This window comes from Dermacentor andersoni, chromosome 10, assembly GCF_023375885.2.
Source record: "Dermacentor andersoni chromosome 10, qqDerAnde1_hic_scaffold, whole genome shotgun sequence".
Classification (NCBI taxonomy): Eukaryota; Metazoa; Arthropoda; class Arachnida; order Ixodida; family Ixodidae; genus Dermacentor; species Dermacentor andersoni.
Genome location: NC_092823.1, coordinates 2,490,481 through 2,517,768, shown reverse-complemented (window position 1 = coordinate 2,517,768; position 27,288 = coordinate 2,490,481). Strand labels below are relative to the sequence as shown.

The 27,288-nt window shown below is 45.4% G+C and overlaps 1 protein-coding gene across 1 annotated transcript; it reads right to left on the bottom strand.

Annotated features, from left to right (window-relative positions):
• LOC126519681 (uncharacterized) lies at window positions 1–27,288 on the bottom strand. Its single transcript, XM_072284940.1, has 10 exons — window positions 27,091–27,288; window positions 26,588–26,679; window positions 23,374–23,734; window positions 18,634–18,714; window positions 14,472–14,528; window positions 12,507–12,614; window positions 6,783–6,824; window positions 4,641–4,723; window positions 3,920–4,142; window positions 1–163 (listed from the first exon to the last, which is right to left on the bottom strand). The coding sequence occupies exons 1-10, from the start codon at window positions 27,272–27,274 to the stop codon at window positions 54–56; spliced, it is 1,341 nt and encodes a 446-aa protein (XP_072141041.1). The 5' UTR covers window positions 27,275–27,288; the 3' UTR covers window positions 1–53.

The window sequence follows — 27,288 nt, the reverse complement described above, 5'->3', positions numbered from 1 at the left end:
TCCGACTGATAGATTTATTGAACACCTTAATGTCCGTGGCTGATACACACAATTCAGCGCCGCTGCACGTCACCAAGCTTTTGTGACAAATGCTTGCGGACCATTTTCATTCGCTTGTCCGCCACCTCCTTTGTCACGTCGCCCATGTAGATGGCAAGCATCGCTGCATAGAAAGTGAAACTATTAACCTCATAAAGAAAACACAGAACTAAGCACAGTTCTTTATTACTCCATGGGCACATTCAGAAGTCACTGAAGCACAGTATGTAGGCAAAGACAAATATAGTTTGCAAAGGAAGCCACTACTGCTTGTGAACGCATGAATTAATTTCCTTAAAAAAAATAAGTGCGCTATTATTGTTCTGCACAGTCGTGTGTAACAGTGGTGTGCTTGATTACTTCATATTTAATATGAAGCTATGAAGCATCCATGTATAAAAGCTGTTACACCTACTGCTAGTGAGATACTATCGACATGAAATGACGAACGGAGCTCCTAACTGAAGGTAAAGTCTGCGCCCATGCAATCGACACCATTGACGTGCACATACTTCCGGTTTGACCGTCCTACACAATGATGTTCCCTCTATACTGCAATATTTTAGTTTCTGTTCTGGTTCTCTTTTATTTGAAAGCGAAAGGTTATGGCAGAGTAATGACGACAGTGCAAACTGTACCACTGCGTTTCATTTGACACCAATAGCATATACGGTTTCACCGCAATGGGCAATAATACTCACCCTGTACTTTGATATATTAGCTTCTGTTTTCTTCAATTTATATTTTGTCACATTCAAATAAAAGAGAGCCAGAACAGAAACGAAAAGGGGGAGCATCATCATGTAGTATATTCAAACCGGATGAGCACGCCTGCCGATGGTGATGACTGGACGGTCCACCCTAACCCTTCAGTTATGCTCTCCACTGTTCACGTTTTATTTGATGCCGATAGTACCACATTTTGCTCCATATGACTTGCAATGCATGAGCACTGTTAACACCTGACCATAATGAGCATCTTAGTATACCTACAGTGATGACAAATAAAGATATGGCTAACTATCCGAGTGCAGCAAGTTGCTGCACTAACTTCAGTAATGCATCGGTGATTGCAGCTTGCGTTCTTGTGCAAAATTGTAGTCAGAAATCTAGCGCAGTAAAACCTCGTTAAACTGTACCCGCTTAAACAGTAGTTTCGTTTTAAAAGTAGTACAGTGAAATCGCCGACTCAGTGCCCATTGAAAATAATGTTTTGTATCCGCATAAACCGTACCAGCTTATTGCGTGCATATCGGTTAACAAGTAGCGTTTCCACTTTTGATCGCACAATCACAGCAGTGCGTGGTCTCCATCGAGCAGCCCGGCAGAACAAGCCTCAGAAATCAGAACGGCCTCCAAGCATCCTGTGCGTTTGCGCGTGAAGCCACATCAACATCATTTCGGCGCCACGCTAGAGAGCATTGTGGCATCGTGCAAAGAAGGACTCGCGTCATACGGAAGCTCGGATAAAAAAGACGCCGAGTGCTCAGCATAGAAGAACAAATAGGCATCGTTCGTGCTATCGAACGTGATACGAAGAAGTCGGTGCTGGCACACAACAAGGATCTACTGTTGGCTACGGTGCGTGGCATTTAGAATGCGAAGTTGCTTGGCAGCGCTGCTGCGACCGTGAAGAGATGTCGGCTACAAGGTTCGACTTTTCGCCATTGTTGCCTCTGTTGTTGCCAAAGTGTCAACCAGCGACAGTGACGAAGACGACATGAAAAGCGACAGCACGGACGATTCAGGCCCGACAGTGGCAGAAGCTGCGCGTTACGTCAGCCTCATGAATGCAATCGCCACGATGAGAACAGCACCCGGCAATGAAAAAGGCGCCCCGCAACTTCTGCAGCGCTACCGCCTGCATGCATGGAGAACATGCAATGTCAATGAGAAGTTTGTCATGCGAGTGCTTGGCGAGAAGAGGGGGCTGGCTGAAAAGCTGGCTCGCAGCTTCAGTAACACCAGTGAACACTTTTGATCATGATCAAGCCCGATGCGTACCAGAATTCTCGACTGCGATTGGCTGCCTCACGCATCTTGCGCAAATGAGCAAATTATGAGTGAGCCGACGACAGGCCGCTGTTGTTGCTGCTAGGCCGCCACGGCATCAAACGAAAATAACACTTTTGTTGCGCAAAGTGAATAAATACTGCTTGTTCTTTCCCCCTTTCATCGCACTCTCTCAGAGTTCAGTTTTTGACAGGTAAGTGGGCGATCTCATGCTATTTCGGTTAAGCAGTACTGCTGTTTAGTAAGTACTTTTCCCGAGCTCCGGCCAACTACGGTTTAATGAGGTTTCACTGTAAGAGCAAAATATAGAAAACAGTTGCCAGACAAGTATAGTGAAAGCTCATTAATTCGAACTTCAATAATTCGAATTTATGGATAATTCGAACTGTACGATTTTGTCTGGTCAAGCTCCCCAGAAGTCTGTGTATAAAAAAGCCCATTAATTCAAGCGCGAGAAGGTTCCGCCATGGATAATTCGAACTACGCGCCACGGTGCCGGCGGCATGGCGCCTGGCACACTGCCAGAGAAGCGCACCTCCTGCATACACACAAGGCTGCATCGCCTCCGGAACAAAGAGAACGGCGAGAGAAAGCAAAATCGGCAAAAGATCTAACCGGCGCGGGGTCAGCCAGAAGGCAGCAGCGGCTGCCTCCTCTCCGTTCTACGTTGGCCACCCAGATCCCGTCCCTCCCGGTGGACTACGCGGCCAACAGAAAGGCATAGATGACGGGGGAACTGTTCGGACAGTGGCTAGCGAAGATGGACAAAAAGTTTGAGCGTTGTGGACGGAAAGTCCTCCTGCTCGGTGACAATTGTTGGGCTCATAAGGTCAACATTGAGACGAAGGCCATTGAGCTAGCCTTCCTTCCACCTAACACTACAGCGGCACTGCAGCCCATGGACCAAGGTATCATTCAAAATTTTAAATCATTTTACCGGCGCCATTTGTTGGAGCAAATTATTTTGTGCAATAATTATCAGGTGACGCTCCTAAGTGCGCTACACATGCATGTGCGTGCTTGGGAGCAAGTAACTGCAGTTACGATAGCAACTTGCTATCGCCACTGTGGCTTCGGCGCACAAGCTCTACAAGGAGGAAACCAGCCAGCTGCGCCCGAAGACGGCGTCACCGCTCCCATGGCGGACGTTTTGGACAACATCTCCTTTGCTGACTTTGTCGACATGGACGAGAGTGCAGTGGTGTGTGGTGCGCTGACAGATGAGGACATAATTTCTCACGTCAGAAGCGCTGAACCTGTCGCTGCCAGTGACGAGGAGGAGGAGAAAGACGACGCGCCAGTGAGGCCCTCCGCTGCGGAGGTCATGGCTGGATTGAATGCTGCCCGTCTCTTCTTCAGTTTTAAAGAAGGCAAAGAGGAGGCCTTCCGCCACATTAGCTCGTTAGAGCAAGAAGTGCTAGCTGTCACCTTCAAGGAAAAAAGGCAGGCTACGATCACGGACTTTTTAAAGCATTAAATTTCTGGCATGCCCTACTACTTCCAAATCGCCGTGTACTGTTGTTCTCCTTCACTTTTGTTAGTTCGAACTGAAGCGGCTTCCCCTTGCGGTTCGAATTAACGAGCTTTTACTGTACTATCGGCTGAAAGACCATGGTAACAATAACTCAAATAAACAAGCCTTCAACTTTCTTTTTGCTGCACAAATACTGAATTGGCCATCACATGCACAAATAACAGAGCTAAAATATTTTGTTTCCATTATTCAATGGTAGAACATAACACAAGGCAATTAATCAAAATTGATGTGCCAGTTTTATGTAGAATAAACCACATTATAATAAAAATATAAAACATGCACAAGATCAATATGTAAACTTTCTAAAGGCCACAGGAAAAAGATATATACCCTTTAGAGACGAGATTTTTTCTGGCGTGAGTGGTGGCTTTGCCTCGGTGTAGCCAAGCGAACGGGCTTTGTTCGAAAGTGTCCCCGTCACACTCCTCGTCTTTAATTGCTCTGCCGTCCATAACACGGTAGCAGCGCTTCTGCAAAACATAGAATCTGTCGAGGCACTAAACAAGCAGTCCCAGGCTTTCTGGTCCAACCAGAAGCCACTGCCTGCATAAACCTGCATTACAGAAAGAAATAATCACTCACAAATTAGAAGCACTGACAGGTCTATATCACTTTTTTTTTTTTGCTTTATCAGAGGGCTAGCTGTCAACTCCATAACTAGTGTCATGCCAGATTTCCTTGAATGCACAATATATCACTTATGCACACAAAATGGAGAGTGTGGCTTCTCCATAGAGTTTCTTTAAAAGTTCTCACAAAAACTGAAAATTACAAAAATTGGACTTAGAGGTCGCAAACTGCTGGTGCATGTGCTGGTCTGGCTGACCAGCACACTGTTTACTGCGTGGCTTGCAACCACTGAGTCAGGCTGTGTAGTAGTTGAAAATCGCCCAACGACTGTCTTGCCGAAAGGCAGGTACAGGTAGGACTTTCATATGCATGCCTGTGAGCTGTCACAGAATAAATTCAGCTCATTCAAGCTGCAGCTGAATTGATCACTTTGTGGCAACATTCAGGCAATATCTGCAGCTAATAAATTTGGTGTGATTACCTTTCCGTCATCTCTTCTGGAGCCTATCACAAAGTCTGAGGTGGCGTGCTCAAAATCTACAGCCTCCTCACAATGAAGATCGCCTGCACAACAAAATGAGGTTTCTAACGCACAAATTACAAACAGTGTAAGCAAGAACAAAGAAATTGGTATAATAGAATTCCTAGGACTAAATAATATATTGCATAGAACGAATAACTAGCACCCTGTTATAGTAACAGAAAGGGTGGTAAGAAAATGGAAACAGTCACAGTCAGCAGAGTATTTACCCTACCAAGTGTACATTTTTTTCATAAACATTAAACGAACAAACTAAAGCTAAAAATTATTCAAGAAATAAGAAAATGAAAATTGTACATCACTTCAGGGCCTAAGGGATAAATAAATTCATAAAGCTTGCCTTTAATAAAACCAAGGATGCTGCTCAAGTACATAAACTTCCTGTCCTTTGTGTCCTAATCTTTATAGCCCTCTGGCAGCCAATTATGCAGGTCCCACACATTGTGGGAATCAATGTTAGGCAAAGCATTACACAGCTAGGTAACTAACCATCTAGCATATAGGGACACTAATGTAGCGCAAATAGAACAAAGAACACACTGGAGAGCGTAGGCGCCACCCACAACCAATTCATCACAGCCCCTACAAGACTGGAAAAAACATGCCAGCAAGACTGCAATAAATCAGGCAGCCATATGGTGAGCAGCCCATGCTGCCCCACCATATGTTCTTTGCATTTTATTTGCCATGCAATGCCATGCCACCTTCCTCAAGTATAAAAGAAAACTAGGTTGTAGTGTTTTTATATGCCAAAACCACGATCGGATTATGAGGCATGCCATAGTGGGAGACTGGGTTCATTTTGACTACCTGGGGTTCTTCAACATGCACCCAATGCTTGGTACATGGGTGTTTTTGCTTTTTGCCCTCATCAAGATGCAGCCTCCGCCGCTCGGATTTGATCCCACAACCTCGGAATTAGCAGCCCAACACCACAGCCACAACGCCACCGTGGCAGGTTTCAAGTATCAACCAACTTGCCCAACAACTTTAGGGCCGCATAGCATCATTTGGGGATCCATGAAAATGGTGCAACATGCTTGTATAGGGTGTGTGTTTGTGGCAACAGCAAAGGATGGCAAGGCAACTGATTTCTTGTTCACCAGAGATGAAACATTCAACTTATTCCGGTATGACCAAGGCTAACCTCACAGGCGGATGAACTGCGGCAATCACAAAAGTGGTGCATGCTTGCATGATGGAGCAAACTTGCTATGCAATGCGATGTATGTCAAGCATTTTAAAGCAGTAGCTTGCACATGTGAGGAATTGTGGTAGGCTGCTATTCTCTAATGACCTGTCGTTGCTCAGTGGCTATGGTGTCTGGCTGCTGAGCACGAGGCCGCGGGATCGAATCTCGGTCCCGGCGGCCGCATTCCAATGGGGGCAAAATGCGAAAACATCCGTGTACTTAGATTTAAGTGCACGTTAAAGAACCCCAGGTGGTCGAAATTTCCGGAGTCCTCCACTATGGTGTGGCTCATAAACAGAAAGTGGCTTTAGCACGTCAAACCCCAGGATTTAATTATTCTCTAATGCCATGCATGCGCCTGGGGCATAATGGATATTCCATCAGGCTGTTGCACTGGGTAACCCTAGTGGGTAACCACCACCAGACAATTTTTGTGAAAGAGGCCCCCCAACAAGGCAAGACAGAAACTTCCAGAAATGTACCTTGTAGAAGCACAGAATGGTTTGTATGGAAATGTGCTTTTAAGGTGACATATAATGCAATTTGGCCATTCCCTTATTGGTGGCAGGGTGTCCAGATCAGTGTTACTGCCTCATCATTTCTTATTCTCCCAAGTGCTATGGATTGGAGCAATAATATTCGCAAATATTCAAGCATAAAATGGGTTTGGCTGAGGTGGGACAAGTGTAAACTGGCCACCAGTACGAAAGGTGGTCCACGTGTACAATCTGAATAAGCTGATCATGACGATGATGACTAACATGTGTTTCCTATTCGCACGAGGAAGACAAAGCTGTTAAATCTTCTGCACTGAGCTAGGTTCTACACAAGATATAAAATTGAACAATGTTTTTCCTTCACAACATTACCAGTAGCACACTATTTCTTACCTATATCTTCCAATGGTAATGGTGCCGAGGTTTCCACAGACTCTGCAGAATGACCACAAATTTATCACATATATTGAGTGACCTAAGCAGCTTCAGACATTAAAGGAGTACCGACACAAAATTTCGAAGTCGGGTTAACATGCAAGATTCATTTATGTGGGCACACATACATCGTCTGCAAAATATCAACGGCAAATACAGCTTAGAACATATTTAAAATCAATTTTACAGTATGTGTGCGCAGCCAATTGCAAAACGCAGCACCTCGCGACATCGACATCTAGGAAGGATCGTACACAACCGAGAAAATGCTACGTTACGGGTTTGCGATGTCATCGCAACGGGTCCAGCGAGCAAGTTTCTCGCCGCTCTGAACATCCCAGTCTTCTTTTTTTCCCTGGTCACGACACTGACATCTCTCGCCGCTGACAGCGGCACAAAAATCAGCTAAAATTTCTTTCCGACACAAAGTAACTCGTGCAGTAAAGCGACTTCAGAAGTGTGCATGTTATAAAATGATGCGCAATATAGTAAATCACTGGAGTGATTTTGACTCGCAAGCAGTCAGCGCAGCCCCCACAGCAATCGTCTCTGTGAAGCAGCTCGCCTGGCCAGCGTGGTTTCTCATCGCTACCAATGGCATCGGGAAAACCAATAATATTGTCTCTTATGAGCGACATAAATGTGCAGGCATTGATTCTGTTGACGAATATAGGTGCTGTCACAATCCACCCCGGGTCGTGAACAAGGGAGGGCTTCTCAGCGTGGTGGTGCTGAAAGATTACTGACCGGCGAGCTGCCGTGCTCGTCGGTGTTTATTGTGGTGCGGGTGACCACTGTTGCCTGCCGAGCTATAGCAGGCCGCCGAGCTTGGCGGGCTAACCAAGACCATGTCCGAGGGGGCGTCACATACTTGCTACAACCCCTCACCCCCAGTTTGTTTGTTAAATAAAAAACAAACGTCCAAGTTCACACTACGAGGCTCTGCCTCCACCCTAGCTGGGTCGACGGTGCCTGCTACCCAGGCGAGTAACGGTCTGGTGGCCTCCGCCGTCGAGTACTCCGCCTGGGCACCGGTGTCGGCGGGTCGGGTCTGGTGTGGCAACGCCGGGTGCTGCCTGGGCCAGCCTCGCTCCATCCGGAGGGTCCGTAGTGGTCGGCCTCGTGAGTGGTGCCGAGCTAGACACTGGTCCAACGGGTGCCGCACCACTGGCTACGGTTGCCGCCTCCGAGGTAGGTGGTACTCCGCTAGAAGCGACTGGTGCTGCCGCTAGTCCTCCTGCGGGCTGGAACTCAGTGGCAGTCGAGGGTGCTGGCCAGGTCCCGAGGCGAGGTCTGACATGGTGGGCGTGTCTATGCCACATGGCCCCATCTGGCATGCGGACAAGCAGCGATGAGGCGCTGGCAGGAGACACCACCTGTCCGGCAGACCAGGGTGGGCCAGGACGGAAGTTCCTGGCGACAACTGGAGCTCCCGGCTCTGGCAAATGCCCGGGACGGCACCCTTGGTCAGCGGCCAGCTTCTGCTTCAGCTTCTGCGTCTCTGATTGAGCCTTGTGCAGCTTGCGCTTGCTGCGGGCGACCTCGCTCTTGAGCTGCCTGTTGCGGCTCTGCAGGCTCGTTATAATGTGCCGCATCTCCCGGTTGATTGGCTGAGCCTGCTCGCTGGACACCGACGACGCCTCAAACTCAGTGCGTAGATTCTCGTACTCTCGACGAATCTGCACGATGTTGTCCTCGAGGCGAATGACCTCCGAGCGAAGCTTCTTCTGGACAACGAGCTCCTCGCTTTCCATCTGCTCAATGTGGCGAAGGTGTGAGTTTTTGGCTGTCGACAGCAAGGAGCGACACTCGTCCAGCTGAGTCTTGAGTTGCATGCTCTCGTTGTACAGCACGGAGAACTGGCTCTGCAGGCCCTTGTACTCTGCCGTGCTCACCACCAGGCTCTTGGGCAGCGACCGCAGCTCTATCCGCAGCCGCTCCACCGTCTTCAGGGCCTCCTTGTGGTCAAGCTGGAGCTGCTCTAGCTCCAACAGCCGTGCCGATGCCAGCTCCCTCTGTTCCTCGAGCTGGCTCTGCAGGTCCTCCAAGCGCAGGGAGGCTGCTCCGCCACCACCGCCACAGCCCCCAAAATCCACATGTAGGCGGGACCAGGGTCTCTGTGGGAACGGCCAGGGGGTGCTTTCCACATTACGCGAGGCTCGCTGATGCACCTGGCAGATTTGGCAGCTCTGCATCACATGCAAGCTGGCTTCCGGGTACTCTGGCATACGAATGCCCAGTACATGAATCCAGTTTCGGCCCAGCAGCGTCGGCGACGACCCCTTCGTTAAGTAAAGGGGAAGGGTTGCTTCCCTGTCGCCAAAACGAACGCTGACCTGTGCCTGACCCTGGACCTGGGAGAGTTGCCCGGATGAGCTGCGCAGCATCACGCCCGAAGCCTCGACGGACACGCCGGGAAAAGTCCGCTTGAAGAGCTTCCCGGCCATTACAGACACGCTGGCCCCCGTGTCCAGCTCCATGGAAATGGGGTGCCCGCAGATTTCGACGGTCAGCATGTATGGCGGCACAGACGACGGTACAAAGCCTGTGTGCCACATGTCGAAAATCGGCGGGTCCTCGGCCACGACGTGGAGCCTGGCCGCGGAAGAAATTGAGCTTGCTGCCGCATGCCTCCGCCGCGTACCCTTGCGACGGCTACCCTTGCCGCGGGCTTGTGTTGTACCTGGGCTTGAATCAGGCTGCTGCTTGCTGTTCGTCCTCCCACTTCGGCATACACGTGCCAGGTGCCCAGTTTTCCCGCACGTAAAGCATTGTGCTTGAGAGAACTGGCACTGTGAAGGGGAGTGGGCACCACCACAGCGACCGCAGGTACTGCCCTTTGTCGCGAATTTGTTGACCGCCGCTTCCGCCGACGGTGAGCCAGTCGCACGGGAAATCTCGCCGGCGTCCTTGGCGGCAGCTTCCATTGCCAGCGCTGCCTTCACGGCGTCGTCCAGCGACGGGTCGGGAAGCTCCAGGAGTCGCGTCTGCATGGCGGGGTTGTTGATTCCGCAGACGAAACGGTCCCGGAGCAGCGAGTCCAGCTGGTCCCCGAAGGCGCAGGCACTCGCTAACCCTCGTAGCGCAGCAACGAATTGTCCGAGGGTCTCTCCTTCCCGGCGGCTCCGGTTGTTGAAGCGGAAACGCTCCATGAGTGTGGACGGTGCTGGGTTAAAATGCGAGCGTAGTGTGGCAAGCAGCTCACCCAGCGTCTTAACGTGCGGCGTGGCTGGCTTGAGAAGGTCGAGCAGGAGGCTGAAGACGCGGGTCCCGCAGCTGGCCAGGAAAATGTCCCGCTGTTTGGCCTCGGGTGTGTCGTTTGCCCGGAAGAACACGTGGACTTGCTCCTCGTAAATTTGCCAGGCGGACCCATCTCCCTCGAACGGCTCGAGCCTTCCGTACAGCGGCATGGCGACAGCAACGGGGGGCGGTGTTTCGCCGCTCGCGGCGGCGTGGGACGCTCCGTAGGTACTCGTCGCCAGCTTCTTCGCCAGAGTCACGAGGGTCCCACCCTCGTCGCCAGTGTCACAATCCACCCCGGGTCGTGAACAAGGGAGGGCTTCTCAGCGTGGTGGTGCTGAAAGATTACTGACCGGCGAGCTGCCGTGCTCGTCGGTGTTTATTGTGGTGCGGGTGACCACTGTTGCCTGCCGAGCTATAGCAGGCCGCCGAGCTTGGCGGGCTAACCAAGACCATGTCCGAGGGGGCGTCACATACTTGCTACAGGTGCTTTATTACAAGCTGCGGGGGGGTCGCAAGGGCCATCGGCCTCGGATCCTACATCCAGCGAGCTAGGCCTATATGCCGTTTGCCAGCGGTCGCCAGCTCACCTGGCTTGCTCGTTCGCTATACCATTGGTGTGATAAGTGGCAGAAGTGGGCCGAGTTTGTGCGTGCCACTGGATGCTTAGAATGTACCCCACTGAAGAGCAGCCAGATTTGCTCGTTTCATTTCAAACATGCCTGGTATAAACAAAACCAAAGCTGTTCGATGATCTTCCCCCAAGACTGTTCCCAAGCCTGATGCTGTGCCAACTTTTATCCTGTCTTGTCTCGTGCTCCGGAATATGCTTCATTCCCTAAGCGCCCTCGACGAATGCTTCGTACTTCTTGTAGCAGTGCGTATGCATAATGATAGCTGTCGCTAGTCACACTTTCCAAGTCGCTGTTTTGTAGTGGAGCCAATCAAAAGTGGTTGACCACGTCTAATACGGTGACGACTTGCGCAACCAGGAAATAGTAATCGCTGGACAATGAAAATGAGAACAACAATGATGGCGAGGACATCGCAAAGCATGTGCAGGCGTAGCAGACCAACTAGCATCACGAATCTCGCACGCCCGCGAGCACGTCACAGTTTTTTGCGATCACGTGTCCAACTGTTTTTACATTCCTTGTTTGTCCTATGTTGCAGCTCTCTGAAACCAAAAATTGGACTGGTCACTACAGACAAGACTCCAAATAATTGCCTGTCACGCTCTGAAGCCAATGATGTTTCGTGCCGTGATGACTGGGTCATTAGCTACTTATTGCACCAGAAAAAGCAGGATAGAAAATTTTTTGTGTGAGTACTCCTTTAAGGCTTTAAAAAAATCCACCAGGCTGTAAACGTGCCACAAATTTTCATCTCCTTTCACTCCACAGCCTGCATGTACAACAAAAGTTTGATGCATACTCTAATGACTGTCTCACTCATTCAAACAGATTTAAATAGTGGAGAGATTGCTGTGGTGGCTGCATCTTCAGAAGAATGAATGCATGACTCAGTCACATTATGATCTCTATCAAATCAGCTGCTTCCAGTGCTATTTACTTATTTTTTTTAGAAGGCTGGCAGTGAAAACACCTACTCGCAACCACCTGTGACAGAAGGATGCAGCAGATTCACCACTACTGAGTGTGAGAGCTCTGTAAAATACACGCAAAGTACATGAAAATTACCTCAATTACATCCCAGAAAAAATGAGTTCCCATGAACCATGCTTGAAAAGCAGTGGCTTCTTTATTTCATACTGGTTAAAAATTAGGTTATTCATTCAAGAGCCATATGCCAACTGCTTTATGCACAAGCATCTCTGTAACAGTGCTTAGATAAGCAAACATAGTAAAGCTAAGCCAAACACAAGACCAATGCATGGCAGCATGGATTGTAATATCGCTAGCACCTCATACACATGAATATGCAACCGGAAGCATGTAACGTACATGAAAGCTGCTTAGAACCTTTTTTCAAAAAGCTAGCAGTTGCATGAGTGCTTTTTTGGTGTAGTGCAACTAGTGCACAGATAATGAAAAGAACCCACAAACGGTCAGTCTTGTTCTTGCTCTACATCCATGTACTAATTGCGCTACACCAAAAAAACTTCATGATGACATACCAATAAGCCCATATGTCCGCACTAATCAACTTAAGTGAGTGCAAAACCTACAAAACACATAAAGAATTTGAATTCCAGCTTTCTAGGAGAATAAATGAATGTGAATATTTATCTTAGTACCTCTTATCCTTTGCTTCCCTGTACGAACCTAAGGCACCAATAAATCTTGATAAACACCTTGCAACTCCCTTCTACAAGTTCACACTGTTTGTAAAACTTGCCCTAACAAATATGTTGACAATGCCACATACACCAGAAGACAGATATAGTAGAAACAAATCATTTAACATATAAATATTCCTCACCCAACTCTTCTAAGCTGTTAAAATTTGATGCTGCAGCATCGTAGTTCTGAGGAATCTCAGGTTCTGAAGCAACAGCAGCAGCAGCATCCTTTTGGACAGTTGCAGATTCTGAGGAATAAAAATATTCGCATAATTACTGCACCTATATTCAACGACTACACACACCCGCCATTTAGCTGATGGTTGCCTATTTTCCTTAGTTTCTCTACTCACCTGATATTAAACATATCACAGAATTTCTTGATGGCTTTTACTTGCCTATTGACACTAAGCTAGCTCTACTATATTTACTTTCTTAGCTGGGAAAATTAGGCACTGAATATGGGAAATTTCAAGCACTTTCTTGGTGTACCTCACAGATGTTTCCAATTACAAGGTTATTAGATGTTTCCGCCATGATCAATTATGGTTTGACTTGCAAAAGTGAAAGAGTCCATAGAAAGTGAAATCGCTGCACTTTAAATAAGCAAGCACCTCTTACAAACATCATCAAGCACGCAAAACATCAATGCACAAGTGCATCAGTGTTTCACACTGCCAACAGTTTCCTTCAGGTTTGGCAATGGTGCTGCTGTTGTGCTAAGCTGTAACATGACGTGGCATATGCTGCCAAACTTATTTCAGAAACAGCTAGCACCATTACAGGTATAAATGTAAAAAGAATATGTACTGCACTGTAGTTTTCTTTTCACACAAGAGAATGTTGCATTTTCAGCCATAGCTTCATCACTACTGTTTATGTGAAATATATTCCTGATATTTATATTTTGTACAGTACAACTAAACCATGCAGCTCGATCATAGTTCAAGGAAAAAAACAGTCCCAAAACACAAAGGACAAGAAGAGAGGTTCACACCACAACGGCTGGACTATCAACTGAGCTTTATTAGAAATGGCGTAGTCCCAGCAAGGCCAGCAGAGCATGCACAGCAACAGCATCACTAATCACAGAGCATGAAAAGTCAAGTTATCGCATCTGTCGTGACCGAACTAAAAAGGCTAATTCTTTTTCAAGTAAGCGCACCGAGGTCGTACTAATGACGGCTGAATTAGTACAACCTCATTGCGCTTACTTGAAAAAGAATTAGCCTTTTTAGGTTGGTCACGACAGATGCGATAACTTGACTTTTCATGCTCTGTGATTAGTGATGCTGTTGCTGTGCATGCTCTGCTGGCCTTGCTGGGACTACGCCATTTCTAATAAAGCTCAGTTGATAGTCCAGCCGTTGTGGTGTGAACCTCTCTTCTTGTCCTTTGTGTTTTGGGACTTATTTTTCCTTCAATTATGTACCAATTGGCCCGAATTTCAACCCTTCTGCATCTTAGTAAAAGCCCTACGAAGAAAGTATGCAGATAACTTATGAAATTTAGAACTGAAATGCAAAGTTAAAATAAAGGGGAAGCGTTTGTTATTATATTCATCTCCTCAAAAAAGAAGGAAATGAAAGTCGAAAAACTTGCCACCAATGGAAGAAAAACACACAACCTGAGCATCACGTGTACAAGGCTATACAAAATTGAAGTTGTGCATGGCAACTGTCCTTTATAGAAAATTAAGCAGAGTTGGCAGGTTGGCATCTGCAGTTCTTTCAAGTGCCCCGAATTGCAAGTACTATATGTGTTCCTCCAGGGAAGGAAAAGTAACCACTGAAAACTAACATATAGCACACTACAGTGCAAACTTGCTGCAAATAGCATGTGCCCCTCATTCCTCCTTCCTCAACTGCCTCCCACTCGGATTCTTCCTTTGTGCTCGCAGTCAGGAAAATCAAGTAACCTTACACAAGAGCAGAACAGTAACGGATGCACAAAAAAGAATAAATGTGCACCAGTTGAGACTGTGACAAACAAAAGTTGGAAAAAAAGTAGTAAACAGCTGCCTGTTTGGTCTGCCATGTTGGCCTACCACTTTAGCATTGCATAATACAATGTAAGCTCCAAGCTAAAGCATGGACGTTACTTACCTCTCTGGGCCAACTCCTCTGGGACGGTGGGCCTCTGAAGTGGGAGTCTTGCACGTCCTACAGAAAGGGAATACTTGTGAGCTACGTCAAGAAATTAGACGGCCGTGGGAAAAAAAACCTTCTACAGTAGCTTAGGTACCATCAGTGTGCTGGGCATGCATGGCTTCAGTGAACACAACATAACAGGATGAGTACTGCATAAAGCAAATCGCCTGTATTATTAGACAATGACTTACCCGTCTGACAGTGCACCCTTGGTGCTGGCACAACACGGGTTGTGGACCCTAGAATATCAAAACACAAACTGCTGAAAGACCATATAGGAACAAACACTGTTATTACAAATACATTCCTGCAATGCGACATCATTACTAAAGTGATCACAAAGCAAGTGCCTTTATTGCATTTAACATTACAGTGCTTGCGAAGATAAAGTGCAGATTAATAAATACCTTATGCAACCTACACAAATGTTTGCAGAAGTGGTTTGTGTGGTTCACAGCAGACACAATTTCAGCAAACCAACACATGGTTAACGAAAGTTTGGAAACTTTTTTTTATTTTGCAACTGTGTTAGAAATTTCAAGGCAATTGTATGTGAAGGCAACTTCACTTTGATTCTACTAAAGCACTGGTGTTCCCGGATATCAATTTCATACTCAGTATGCTAATCTAACCTTCAGGGGCAGAGATAATCTTAATAGATAGGGAAAAGACTGCATATGATGTAGCTTGATGCAAAAACCTCTTTTGCATTCTGGGAGCAGGAGCACAGCTGTTATCAGCTTTGCCTGGCTTTTACACTGGCATGATATACGCAATATGCTATGTCACATGATGGGTTTGCCTTGTTTCGACTCCTCCCTCTCCTTTAAATGTGAAATTCACACAGAGAGAGCCAAATTTTATTATGAATATAACGGAACAGAAGTACTTCATAAGAACCAAACAAAATGTAGTTGTCCTCAAATATGACCGTCTTCAAATTTCCTATGTAAATGTACACAACGAATGTGACAAAAAAATATAATCAACGAATTTTCATTAATTGTGCATCTCCAGACTCTTGCAAATATAGGCTCGGCAAAAGTGCTGAAGTGCCTGTGCAAGAACAATTTGTATAGCTAGCATAGTGTTATTAAATTTACTGACGCTTTACCTTGGAATGCTGTGTATGTGAGCGCAAGGCTGCACATTATGCTGGATCCATATCATCAGTTTCAATAAGAGGTGCTTCAGTAAGTTGCAAGTACAGCCTTAATATGAATCCTGCTCACCAGCAATTTCTCTGTAACGCAACAAATTTCTTTGGGGATAAAAACCATCTTTTTGCTTTAGAGAACTCCTGAACCACCCCTTGGGCTTGGTGAAAAAACAGTCTGCAGAAAGGATAATAATAATATTTGGGGTTTTACGTGCCAAAACCACTTTCTGATTATGAGGCACGCCGTAGTGGAGGACTCCGGAAATTTCGACCACCTGGGGTTCTTTAACGTGCACCTAAATCTAAGCACACGGGTGTTTTCGCATATCGCCCCCATCGAAATGCGGCCGCCGTGGTCGGGATTCGATCCCGCGACCTCGTGCTCAGCAGCCCAACACCATAGCCACTGAGCAACCACGGCGGGTACGCAGAAAGGATACACTGCTATAAACGTCAGTCAAATTTTCCATTCATGCACAGTGGAGCTCAGTTGTGTTGTGCATATGGAGATGACCATGAATTCACCTTTTTTCTGAAACACTCTCTTTTCAACAGAAGCCTTCTCACTCTTTTCGGGTGCCATATTTCGTCATATAGCACATTCCCATATGAGGCTGCTGTTGGCCAATAGCAAGAAGGATGCTTAGATCAGTGCACTTGTTTCTAATGTTGCTGTATATATTTATTAACACAGTTTAATAGAAATTGAAGTTAGCAAAAATATGCTTTCGAATTTCCATAAGAATTACGTACTTCGGAAATAAGTCAACTACCGTAAAAACCGGAATATAAGTCGAACTTTTTTCAAAAAACCATTGCGAAAAGTCAACCCTCGTCTTTTATACCGGACATTGGCAGAAAAACTACGAAAGTCTTGCAACAATGGACGGATGAAGTAAAGAGCCACCTTCGCCATGGCCATGAGCAGCAGCGCGGCGTGGCGACATTGTGGCACTGCCAACTTGCGTTTACATTGTTACAAAGTTATACTGGTTAAAGGCTGCTTTTTCACATTTTGTTTCAATATGAGCGGAAGCCGACGGCAATTCATCGTCGCCTTCAAGAAAAAGTCGACAAGGTGGGTGGAAGCCCACGGCGACCTCGCGGCACAGAACGAATTTGGAGTATCCGAAAAGAGCATTCGGTACTGGCGGAGGCAGAAGCAGCAAACCAACAGAAAACGTCATTTCGTGGGCCGACCACAGAACTGGAAGACAAGGTTGCGGAGTTCGTCCGGGCGCTGCGTTTAAGATCGCTGCCTGTGACTGCCGAATGCATTCGTTTGAAAGCGGTAGAGATTGCGCGCATCTCTGGACTGGGCAGCGAGAAGCACTCGTCATCAGACTCTAGTTTGGACGACTCTGATCAAAGGCGTTGCTCTGGTTCGTAGTAGCGCTTGCGCACTTTGTGCCCTTCTGTGTACTGTACACCCGGCCAATTTTTAACAGTATCGCGCGACCATCGACCCGCATGTTTGTCAGCACCTTGTCATCACGGCAGAGAGCGGTGAAATAGCGAAAGTAAGCGCACGTGTACACATGCGCATGTCTCGTTTGTTTCACCGCTCAGCGCCGTTAATAAGGTGCTGACAAGCACACGGGTCAATGGTCGCGCGATACTGTTAAAAATTGACCGGGTGCACATGCGAGTAGCATTTAAATAAATACTGTCACTATTGTGCATGAGTTGCATTTGTTTCAAGGTAAGGGTGTCTTTCGGTACTTTTGCCATTGAAAAAGATTTTTTTCATTTTTAGAATTTGTTAGTTGGGGAATCGACCTACATTCCGGTCCGACCTATAGTCCGGTTTTTACGGTATCCTCTGCTCTTGCGCGGCATAAGAATTAAACTTTGGCCACACCACTTATCAGTGTCGTAGCCGCTGAGTCTCATTACTTTCATCTTCACGAAAAACCAGCGTGAAAAAGACATGGACAAGCAAAGAAACAACAAACACGGGACTGTTTTGCAACTCTTGTTTCTTTGCTCGTCCGCACCTTTCACATACAGGTTTTTGTTAAAATGAAACCACACCAACTACCCAGCTATTAGTTTTGATGAAGAAACCCATTACTCTCAACTTGTTTTGAATATTGAACTGGCCTTGAACCATATTAAACTTAGGGTCAGACCCCACGTACGTTTGCCAGCGCGTGCTCACTCCTGGCTGCTCCTCGCTAGATGCCTTGGCAGACATCGCTTCCTACTGAGCTATTGATAGTGCTAAATTAAGAATGCACAAGTTCGATGTGGTACTATTATTCAGTCAAGCTGTTTCAGGACAAAGCCTGTCCACACCACATTGCACAGCCAGATTGGAGAACATGAGCACAAGTGCACATTCCAGCCAGTGTTGTACATGCAGCAAATGCTGCATATATGCATTACAGTTACATGTTGCTGCGTCTGCTACATAGCGTAGATACTGCGGCTGCCCCAGGGTACTGCAATGAGCCCACTAGCTGAGCTCAGTGCAGCTCACTGGGCACAAGTGCACTTGGCATAGCCTTTGCAGTGCATGGCATTGAAGGAGCACAAGGAATACGAAGGGGATTAACGGTGAATTTGAATGCCAATAAGTACACTTCTACTGAATGCATTGAAGCACTCTTTGAATGCGAGGTATTTATGAAATAGACTATATTAACTTCAAGCTCATTTCCCAAGTTCTATACAAAATTTTTCACTGTCTTTTTAACAGTACATATGCACAGGATATAAAATAAGGCTGAATGATGCTTTGAAAATGTAATCATTGCATGCTATACAAGCACTCCAGTTGGAATGTTATAGTCCAATATGATGATACATAATGGCCCTTATGCTACATCAAATACAGAAAAAAAATGCTTTCTTGAGTCATTCTTTGTTCTTTTTTCAATACACTTTACTGCGGAAAACAAAATAGTGCTTCTAATGAAGATTAAACTAGAACACACAGCCGAAGATAGAACTTGCCTCCAATGTTCGAAGGGGTGACAGGGTCCGGCTGCGCCCGTACTGACACATCGAACGATGTGGCATAGACAACCCTGCTTTCTGAAAGGTTTTTGAAGGAGGCATCTGAGCTGTCAACAATTTACCAGCACCTGAATGTCATAACTTATCATGACTGGCACCAGTAAATGACAAATGATAACTTCTATATGAAATAGTATGTACTCCACAAAGACATAATGTTTAATTAGCCCATTGACAAGAAAGAACAAGTCAAAAACAGAGAATGGAGTAGAAAACTAAGACAACATAGCAACAGATGCTGCCAGCTGTTACTGCTTGTCGTTTCGCCAATGCTAGCAATGAACACAAACATTTCTCCTAGTGCAACTTTTGCGTTTGGGAAGCACAGTTGATCCCTTATGTTTCTTTGTTTAAGCAGTGTTGATATGAGTCAAGGAAATAACAGATGTCTGCAGAGCAATAATCTCCAATAACACTGACTGTGCTTGCACAACAGTGTCAAAATACATTACAAGTTCTTACACTGAAGTGGTGGTAACACAAACATTTCTAGCATTTGTAGCAATGAGCATTAAAGGGAAGCTGAAAGGTTTTCCAGAAAAAATGAGTGAACATCTGTACATAATAGTTTTCAACCCTCGGAATTCGAATATCGTATCGAAATTGAGCGAAAGAAAGCTCAAATATATTTTATTTCGACGAAAAGTGCAGCAGCGGACACGCCGAGCTCGCGCGTCTCGTTTCCGCCTGTGATTGGTCGGGCGCCTCGTGACGTCAACACTAGTGTTCGTCCGAACCAACCGCTGCCGCTACACATGAAGCGCGGTGCCACGTAGTTTGGTGCTGTTTTTCTGAGATGGTAATGGAAAGTTTAGAGAGACTGCGTTTTTCTGAGGAGTTCGGCGTTACTCCCTACATGTACGAGCCGATTGCGAAGATCCGGCCTCTCAAAGAAGCAAACGATGCTGGTGCGAGCAGTGCTTTCAATGCGAACGAAAGCGAAGTCTTGGGATCTCCTCGTGTTGGAAATGCTCTTTGGCGAGTATGTTTTTTGCAAAGCGATCTAGTGATCTCGCCGATCTTTCGCCGATCTAGTGAGCTCGTTTCCGGTCAAACAACTGTAGTGTTGTGTTCCTGCATGCCTCCTCGTGGAACGTAAGCGGGGATGCGATCGTCGGCATTTGCGCGCTGTCCAAAGCTGTCGGCAATCTACAAAGACGGTTTAAATGCGTGAAAAGCTTCCCGGTTCATGCAGTACGTGTAGTGACTTTCATCTGTGCGCCATCCGCACACTACTCGTAACCGAAGTCGTAAAGGCGGCGAATTCCGTCGGCTAAGTGAGACGGTCGGTTTCTCGCTGTGCGCGAGAGAAGGGGGGAGTGTAGCGTCCTGGCGTGCGCCGGCTTTCCAGCACATGCAAACTCTACATTTGCACTGCGTTATGGTAGCTGCCTGCAGGCTGTTTTACAACACACGTGCAAATAGAAAATTAGCGGCGCTTTGCAACGAAACCTGCATCAAGGGCGGGAGATAAACATGCACCTTCCGTTCAGCATGCTAACACGAAGGAGCTCGCAGTAAATCAAAATCCAGGTTTGGGCGAGTTCGTGTATTCATAAGGCCTTCCAACACCAGTTATCATCAGTCAGTCCGCACTCGTGCAGTCTTTGTTTTTGTTGCTCCGATCTTTTCGCGCTGCGTTTAGAAAGCCTGCTAGTGGCAAGTTGTCCTCTCTCATTCTGTGGCCATATGCAGCAACTGCACAGGCCGAATTGCAGGGCTGGCCGTATACGTATGTATCAAGCTAAGGTGCACTTGGTAATTTGACACTAGTTCTTTGCATGTGTTCATGAGTGCAAATGCTTCTTTGGTAGTCTTTGATGGCATTTGGAAGACAACATCGTCGCGGCCGCTGGTGTTCGTGCAACCGTAGGCTGCACAGAAAGCCAGCATGATCGGCCCACCACTTCAGTTGATGCTGCGCACGTTGACTACCACTCTACATACACGCAGACGCACCAACAAAGGAATGCAGGGTCTATTGAAGCAGATTACGATGGCACGCATGCACAAACAAGCACGGTCAGGCACGGTCGCGGAGGCTGCGAAGGAACAGAACACTAGTGTTGTCACAACACCGTGGTTTCCGGTCTCCGCTCGCATCGTCAGCGTCAGCAGCAGTGCGCGGCATACGACGGGGAGCGGAGCTACAGCGCAATTTTAACCTACGATTACGTCGCTCCTAATTGAAAAAAAAAAAAATTTTACCTACATGGTTTATAAGGTTCCCGCAACCGTATATGAGTGTCCTATTGAATTCGACAGACTCTTAAGCTTCCCTTTAAAGCTCAAAACAATTTCACTTTTTATCTTAGCATAGTTTGTTTCATGGAGGCAAAGTTTCTGGCCAGAAAATATGAATACTTCATAATTCAACCAAATTTGCCCCTACATTGCCTTTTTGGTGTAAGTGCAATGCTTTGAAAAGTACATTCTTAACTGAGGCACTTATTTATTGCAGTCCATCTGCATGCTTTTTCTCTGCAAAGGCACCAGCTCTAGTTGATATATTTTCACAACCACTTGCAATTCCCTTTATGAGACACCAAGAAAACTGAAGAAAACAATTTGTACTTTTCCTTTCATTCAGATTTTCACTTGGGGAACAAACAATGAAACAAATTAGCCTTGAAAAGGCAATGATCTCTGCAAATGCCAACAAGCTCGACTTCTGTGTACAGAGCATGGCTGGTGCAACATGTGCATAGCAGATGCACCAAATTTCACAGCTATACTACAAATTTGCTGCATTTAGCTTCTTTGTAGAAGGCATATCGCTTTACCATTGTGCTCTGTATTGTTCATCTATCTAGCACTCTAAACAAGAGGTTCACAGAAAGATTAAGTCGTAAGAAGAAACTTGTGGCCAACACCAAGTTCTTTATTGAAATAATGCAAAATGCAAATACGTTTTCATAAAACATCTGCTCGACCAATTGTAATAAAATTCGCTGCACTTAAGAGAGTTAAATTCTAATGATTAAGAAATTTTGATTTAGGAATATAATGTGAAAAATATTTCCAACAACAGAAGCACGAACTTTACAAATCCATAACTCAGCACCAAAAGCAGACATCACAGTTCTGTAAACTTCATCCATTAGAGCCATCTAAATCAGACAAATTTATTAAGATTTTACAGCCTATATGAATTGGTTAAATGTTTACAGGGGTTCTGCAAAAGTCCAACCCATAAATTAAAGGCACATAATACATCAACCTTGTCCCATTTATATGTCATAGGGTGAAATTTACAGAATTGTGAAATGGTTTTTTTTGTTGTCGAGTTACGAAGTTGTAAGCTTGATATTCTCATTTTCTGAATTTCTGCAATTTTTAACAATTCATATGAAAAATTGATGGCCTAATAAAAATACCCTTGCTGCAGTCCCTAGATAAACGTTTCTTATTAAATGCAGTAAACCTAATCAAACTTGAAGCAGTGGTTACCAAGAAAAATGATTTTTCTGTTCCTATGCATTTTGAAGCCACATACATAAACTTCCACTAGTCATTAACAGCATTCAAACAACAGATGTCTCAGGCTGGAGACGATGCTTCAAGAATGGATAAGAGCTCTTGTCCGACTTTTGTTGATCACATAGCAAAAGGATCTCAAGCATTTCCTACGTGTTTCCACTTAACCAAAATTCCAAACATTGCTTCAGTGCTTCTTGCTGCATTAGCATGATCAGATGGCAGTAACAATGCTAGGCTCACAAAGGTTCCTAGAATTTGCAGGACTGTCCCGAATATCAATTACAATTTCTGCGTTCCAACTTTCCCTTAGGAGTGAGCACTAGGTCCACATTGAGGTTTGACGATACTGCTGGGGGGGGGGGGGTACTCTCTAAGTGTCCACTTAGTGGACATGTCCGTTTTGTCTGCTGTTGAAGTTCCGATTGGCTGGGCTGGGCTATGCATCAGAAGGAGACAGGCGACCCCTGGCCAATCAGAACTTCAGCAGCAGAAGAAATGGACGTGTCCAATAAGTGGACACTTACAGAATATCTCCCCCCAGGTCACTCTATGCACAATGAAAGTCCTCCAAATTGCTCAAGCCTGCCTTTTTTTAAAAGTATTTTTCAGAAATGTCACAATGGAAAGAATATTTCATAGAAAAATCAAATGAGTGCAAAACTACCAATGGCAGAGTCTGTCATGACTAATTTCCACCTAAAATGCATTATTTTACACTTTAAAGCATGGTCCAGTCTTGAAAGCAGTAAATTGGTGCAATGTCATGTACTGCTACCAAACTCCATATGTAAATATTCATTTCTAAGCCATGTCTGCCATCCTGAGCTGCCCATTCTACTTCGCACCCAACACCAGGCTTTACCAAGTCAAGTGGCCTAGTCGATAGGCCTTTTCTAATACACTCAATCCTGAGCACATGACAGACTGACCTTCCTCAGGACGATATGCCACCAGACAGCTGCAACCAGTAAAGCACGAAAAACAATAATACAGGGAAAATATAACTGAAGTGAACCAGGCAACACAGACAGGAACCAATAGCCTCAACTAAACCAGAAATATGAAATATCCTGCATTTGTTTACACTGTATGTAACATGGGGCCCTAAACATTTTTATGGGATCAACTTCATACTTGGCGTGCGAATTTCCCAACAGTAGAGTAATGATCCAAAATTCAAGAAATGAAAACACTCACCACTTTGAAAAAGCTTGTAACAGAGTGTCTTTTGCAGCTCCATGTTCCTGGCACGAAGCTGCCGCACTTCTTCATTCAGCTCCTTGTAGTGCTCCTCGGCACATATGCAAGTGCCTCTTGGCAAGGCACTGCCTTGATCCTCAGGAACCTGCTGCGCCGAGGAGACTACTTGAGCATTTTCAGTGAACTGGGCGCGCAAGCTGTCCAGCTCATTTTGCACAGCTTGCAGCTGCAGCTGTAAAGCTGCATATGCACTCCTCGGGACAAAGTCAGACTCATCGTCCTGCAGGACTTCGTCCGCCAGCTGCAGCTCCGACCTCTCGCGTACTTGAGTCCTTAACTTCTTTTGGGACTGCTCCACCTGCAGTTCAATAAGGCACAATAGATGCCCTGGCAAAATGAACGCACACCACTTTCTGCACAGAATGTAACAGTTAAGTGTAATGCAGCACGACTTTATTTACCTACCTACTGCAGAATAAAAGTAAAACACAAACAAAGCTATATACAATAACCAACTCAATGTGAAAAGCAATAAAAACAAAGCTGAAATGATATTTCTGTAGATGTGGTGCAGATGTTGTTACACTCACAAACAAAAGAAAGCTAGAATTTGCATTCCATATTTCTGCTGCATGCTAGTTAAAGGTGCTCATATTATTATGATGACGACTTGGGATTTCAATGGTACACTCATAACACCAATAATAACTAACCAATTCACATACAATAGGTGTTTCCATTACTATACAAGAATTTTGTTTAAACCGTCTGTGGCAGATAGCAAAGTTGTAGTCCATGAACCCGATTGCTCACAACGACTGCCAAAATAAGCACGACACAAAATAATTTCTGCCAATCATTGAGGGCTACCGGCAGATTTGGAAAAGTGGCAGTAGAAGATTGAATAACAGTTCATTTAATCAAAATGGAGGGGACATGCTTGAAAAGTTTGTGGCCCTTTATACGAAATGTCTCACAACTTCAAGGGTCCCAGAGAACTGGAAGAATGCCAACATTCTACTAATCCACAAAAAGGAGACGTTAAAGAATTGGAAAATTACAGGCCCATTAGCTTACTTATTATATAAAATATTTACCAAAACAATCTCCAATAGAATAAGGGCAATATTGGACTTCAGTCAACCAAGGCAATAGGCTGGCTTCAGGAAGGGATTCTGTACAATGGATCACATCCATGTAATCAATCAGGTAATAAAGAAATCTGCAGATTAGTCAGCCTCTCTACATGGCTTTCATAGAATACGAAGAGGCACTTGATTTGGTAGAGATACCAGAAGTCATAGAGGCATTACTTAATCAAGGATTAGAGCAGGCTTACATAAATATGTTGGAAAATATCTACAAAGATTCCACAGCTACCCTAATTCTCCACAAGAAGAGTAGGAAGATACCTATAAAGAAAGCGGTCAGCAAAGGCGACACAATCTCTCCAATGATATTCATTGCATGCTTGGAAGAAGTGTTCAAGCTAGTAAATTGGGACCACTTAGGAGTAAGGATCAACGGCGAACATCTCGGCAACCTTCGGTTCGCGGATGACATTGTCCTGTTCAGCAGCACTGGAGACGTGTTACAACAAATGATTGAGCACCTTAACAGAGAGTTTGCAAGAGTGGGGTTGAAAATTAATATTCAGAAAACAAAGATAATCATCAATAGCCTGGCAAGGGAACAAGATTTCAGTATCGCCAGTCAGCCTGTAGAGTCCGCGAAGGAATATGTTTACCTAGGACTCACAGGGGACCCCAATCATGAGAAAGAAATTCATAGAACAATAAATTTGCGGTAGAGTGTATACGGCCGACATACTCAAATTCCTACTGGAAGCTTACCATTATCACTAAAAAGAAAGATGTACAATCAGTGCATTCTACTGGTGCTAACATATAGGGCAGAAACTTGGAGACTGACAAAGAAGCTCGAAAAGAAGTTAAGGACCGCACAAAGAGCGATGGAACAAAGAATTATAGGTGTAGCGTTAAGAGACAGGAAAACAGCAGTGTGGATCAGAGAGCAAACGGGCACAGCCAATATTTTAATTGGCATTAAGAGAAAAAAAAAGGAGCTGGGTGGGGCATGTAATGTATAGGTTAGATAACCGGTGGACCATTAGGGTTACAAAATGGGTGCCAAGAAAAGGGAAATGCAGTCGAGGACGGCAAAAGACTAGGTGGGGTAATGAAATTAAGAAATTCGCAGGTGCAAGTTGGAATCGGTTAGCACAGCACAGGGGCCAATTAGAGATCGGAGAGAGAGGCCTTCATCCTGCAGTGGACTTAAAGTAGGTTAATGATGATGATGTATACACATATAGATAAAGCACTTTACATGTTACTGAAACTTGCAGCACAGATTGAACCACAACTGTTTTAAGATGCATGTGGCGCATCTTAAATATCATTATTTTAATCACTGCTTTTGCTTTTGATATACCTGTGCATGCAGCAGCTTATGTGGGAGAACTTGCATGGACTAGAACATGAAACCTTTTTTACTATTTAGACAACTATTTGGTAATATGGAGTATGTTATGCATGCACAATGCTATATATAAGGCTTCAATTACAAAAAGGCTTGCAGTTTACATAGTAAAATTATTCTGTGAAGGCTTTGTACTGTGACCTACCATAAAAAAATTTCTGATCTCAGCTGCCAAAGTAACTAAAACATTATTAAGAATAAAATTGTGTTTGCATTCTGTTCTTTCTCCTGCAGACGTCACAAGATTTTGAATCAGTTATAAGTTCAGAGTGGGCACTCCACCCTCTCGCTTTCATCGCATTTGTCTCTTCTAGCTGTTTCTTTTGTCACCATGCAAACTTGCCCAACTGTCTGCTTTTGCCTTATCAGCACACTGTTGTCTTAGAGGCCATGTGAAATTGACTTGCAGTACATCTACAGAGTGTTATGAAGGTGGAAAGTGCTTGGTTTAAGTGAATGGTGGTGCATCACTTACTGACTTATTCCACTATCACTAATTAGCACGCGGAATGCTTGCAGGTGTTCCTAAATTTTTTTTTACCATTCTTTTCGCTGTAGTATGTGTGATGCAATCACATTGACTTCCGTGCAGGTTGGACATCACTGTCATTACTTTTTGAAGACGTAAGGCAGTTCAGCACATAATATTAAGTGCTCTAGCCTTCTGCCTTGCATGCAGCAAATGCAATTATCAACAAGGCATTATTACCTTTTCTTTGCTCCTTTTTCGCCCTTTTGGCAAGTCCACCAACACCTTCCTGGGGCGCTTCTCCATGTAGGCCTGCATCTCCTCCATCGATTCTGCAGATAATATAACGTTGTGGGATGCAACCCAAACACACGCAGACACAAATATCCTACAAGGCCTACTTGCATAATGTTCCTGCAAGCACGACAACGCCGTTACAATCCAAGGAAAGACGCCGCCTTTTGGAGACTCTACAGCCGTTTTGAAGCACGCCTACATGAAATGCTCATGGTGCAATCATTGTGCGATAGCGTATATTGAAAATTAAAGACTCCAAGTTAATGCACATACAGGTAATGCTACCGCCACTTTCGAGGCGTAACACACATTGTGTGAAAAGGTCTAGATAAGCTGCTTCCCGACTTAAGTTATGTCACTACGGCCGCTGCCTATACACAACGCACGCTCTTCGATCCAGGACATCACTACGAAAGGGTACGAATGGAGCTTGACGTGTCACTTACCAGAGAGATGCAGGATTCGCGCTTCATAGAAGTCGCCGTCTGTGTTGTCGTCTCCAGGCCAGTAAACGCTGTAAGATTTGGTTGGCTGGAAATCGGCAACGTTCTTGGGCTTGAAGTCGCTTATGGCGCAGTGCTTGACGACAGCCGTCTTGCCATCGAATTCGTATTGCACGAACGCAAACATTGTCACGCAGCTCA

Excerpts from the sequence above, each read along its gene's own strand:
- LOC126519681 (XM_072284940.1), bottom strand. The coding sequence starts at position 27,274 with ATGTTTGCGTTCGTGCAATACGAATTCGATGGCAAGACGGCTGTCGTC. Across the intron at positions 18,715-23,373 it reads TTACAAGCTTTTTCAAAGTG|AAAGCAGGGTTGTCTATGCC; the intron begins GTGAGTGTTTTC and ends AAAACCTTTCAG. Across the intron at positions 6,825-12,506 it reads TAACAGCTTAGAAGAGTTGG|AGTCTGTGGAAACCTCGGCA; the intron begins GTGAGGAATATT and ends GTCATTCTGCAG.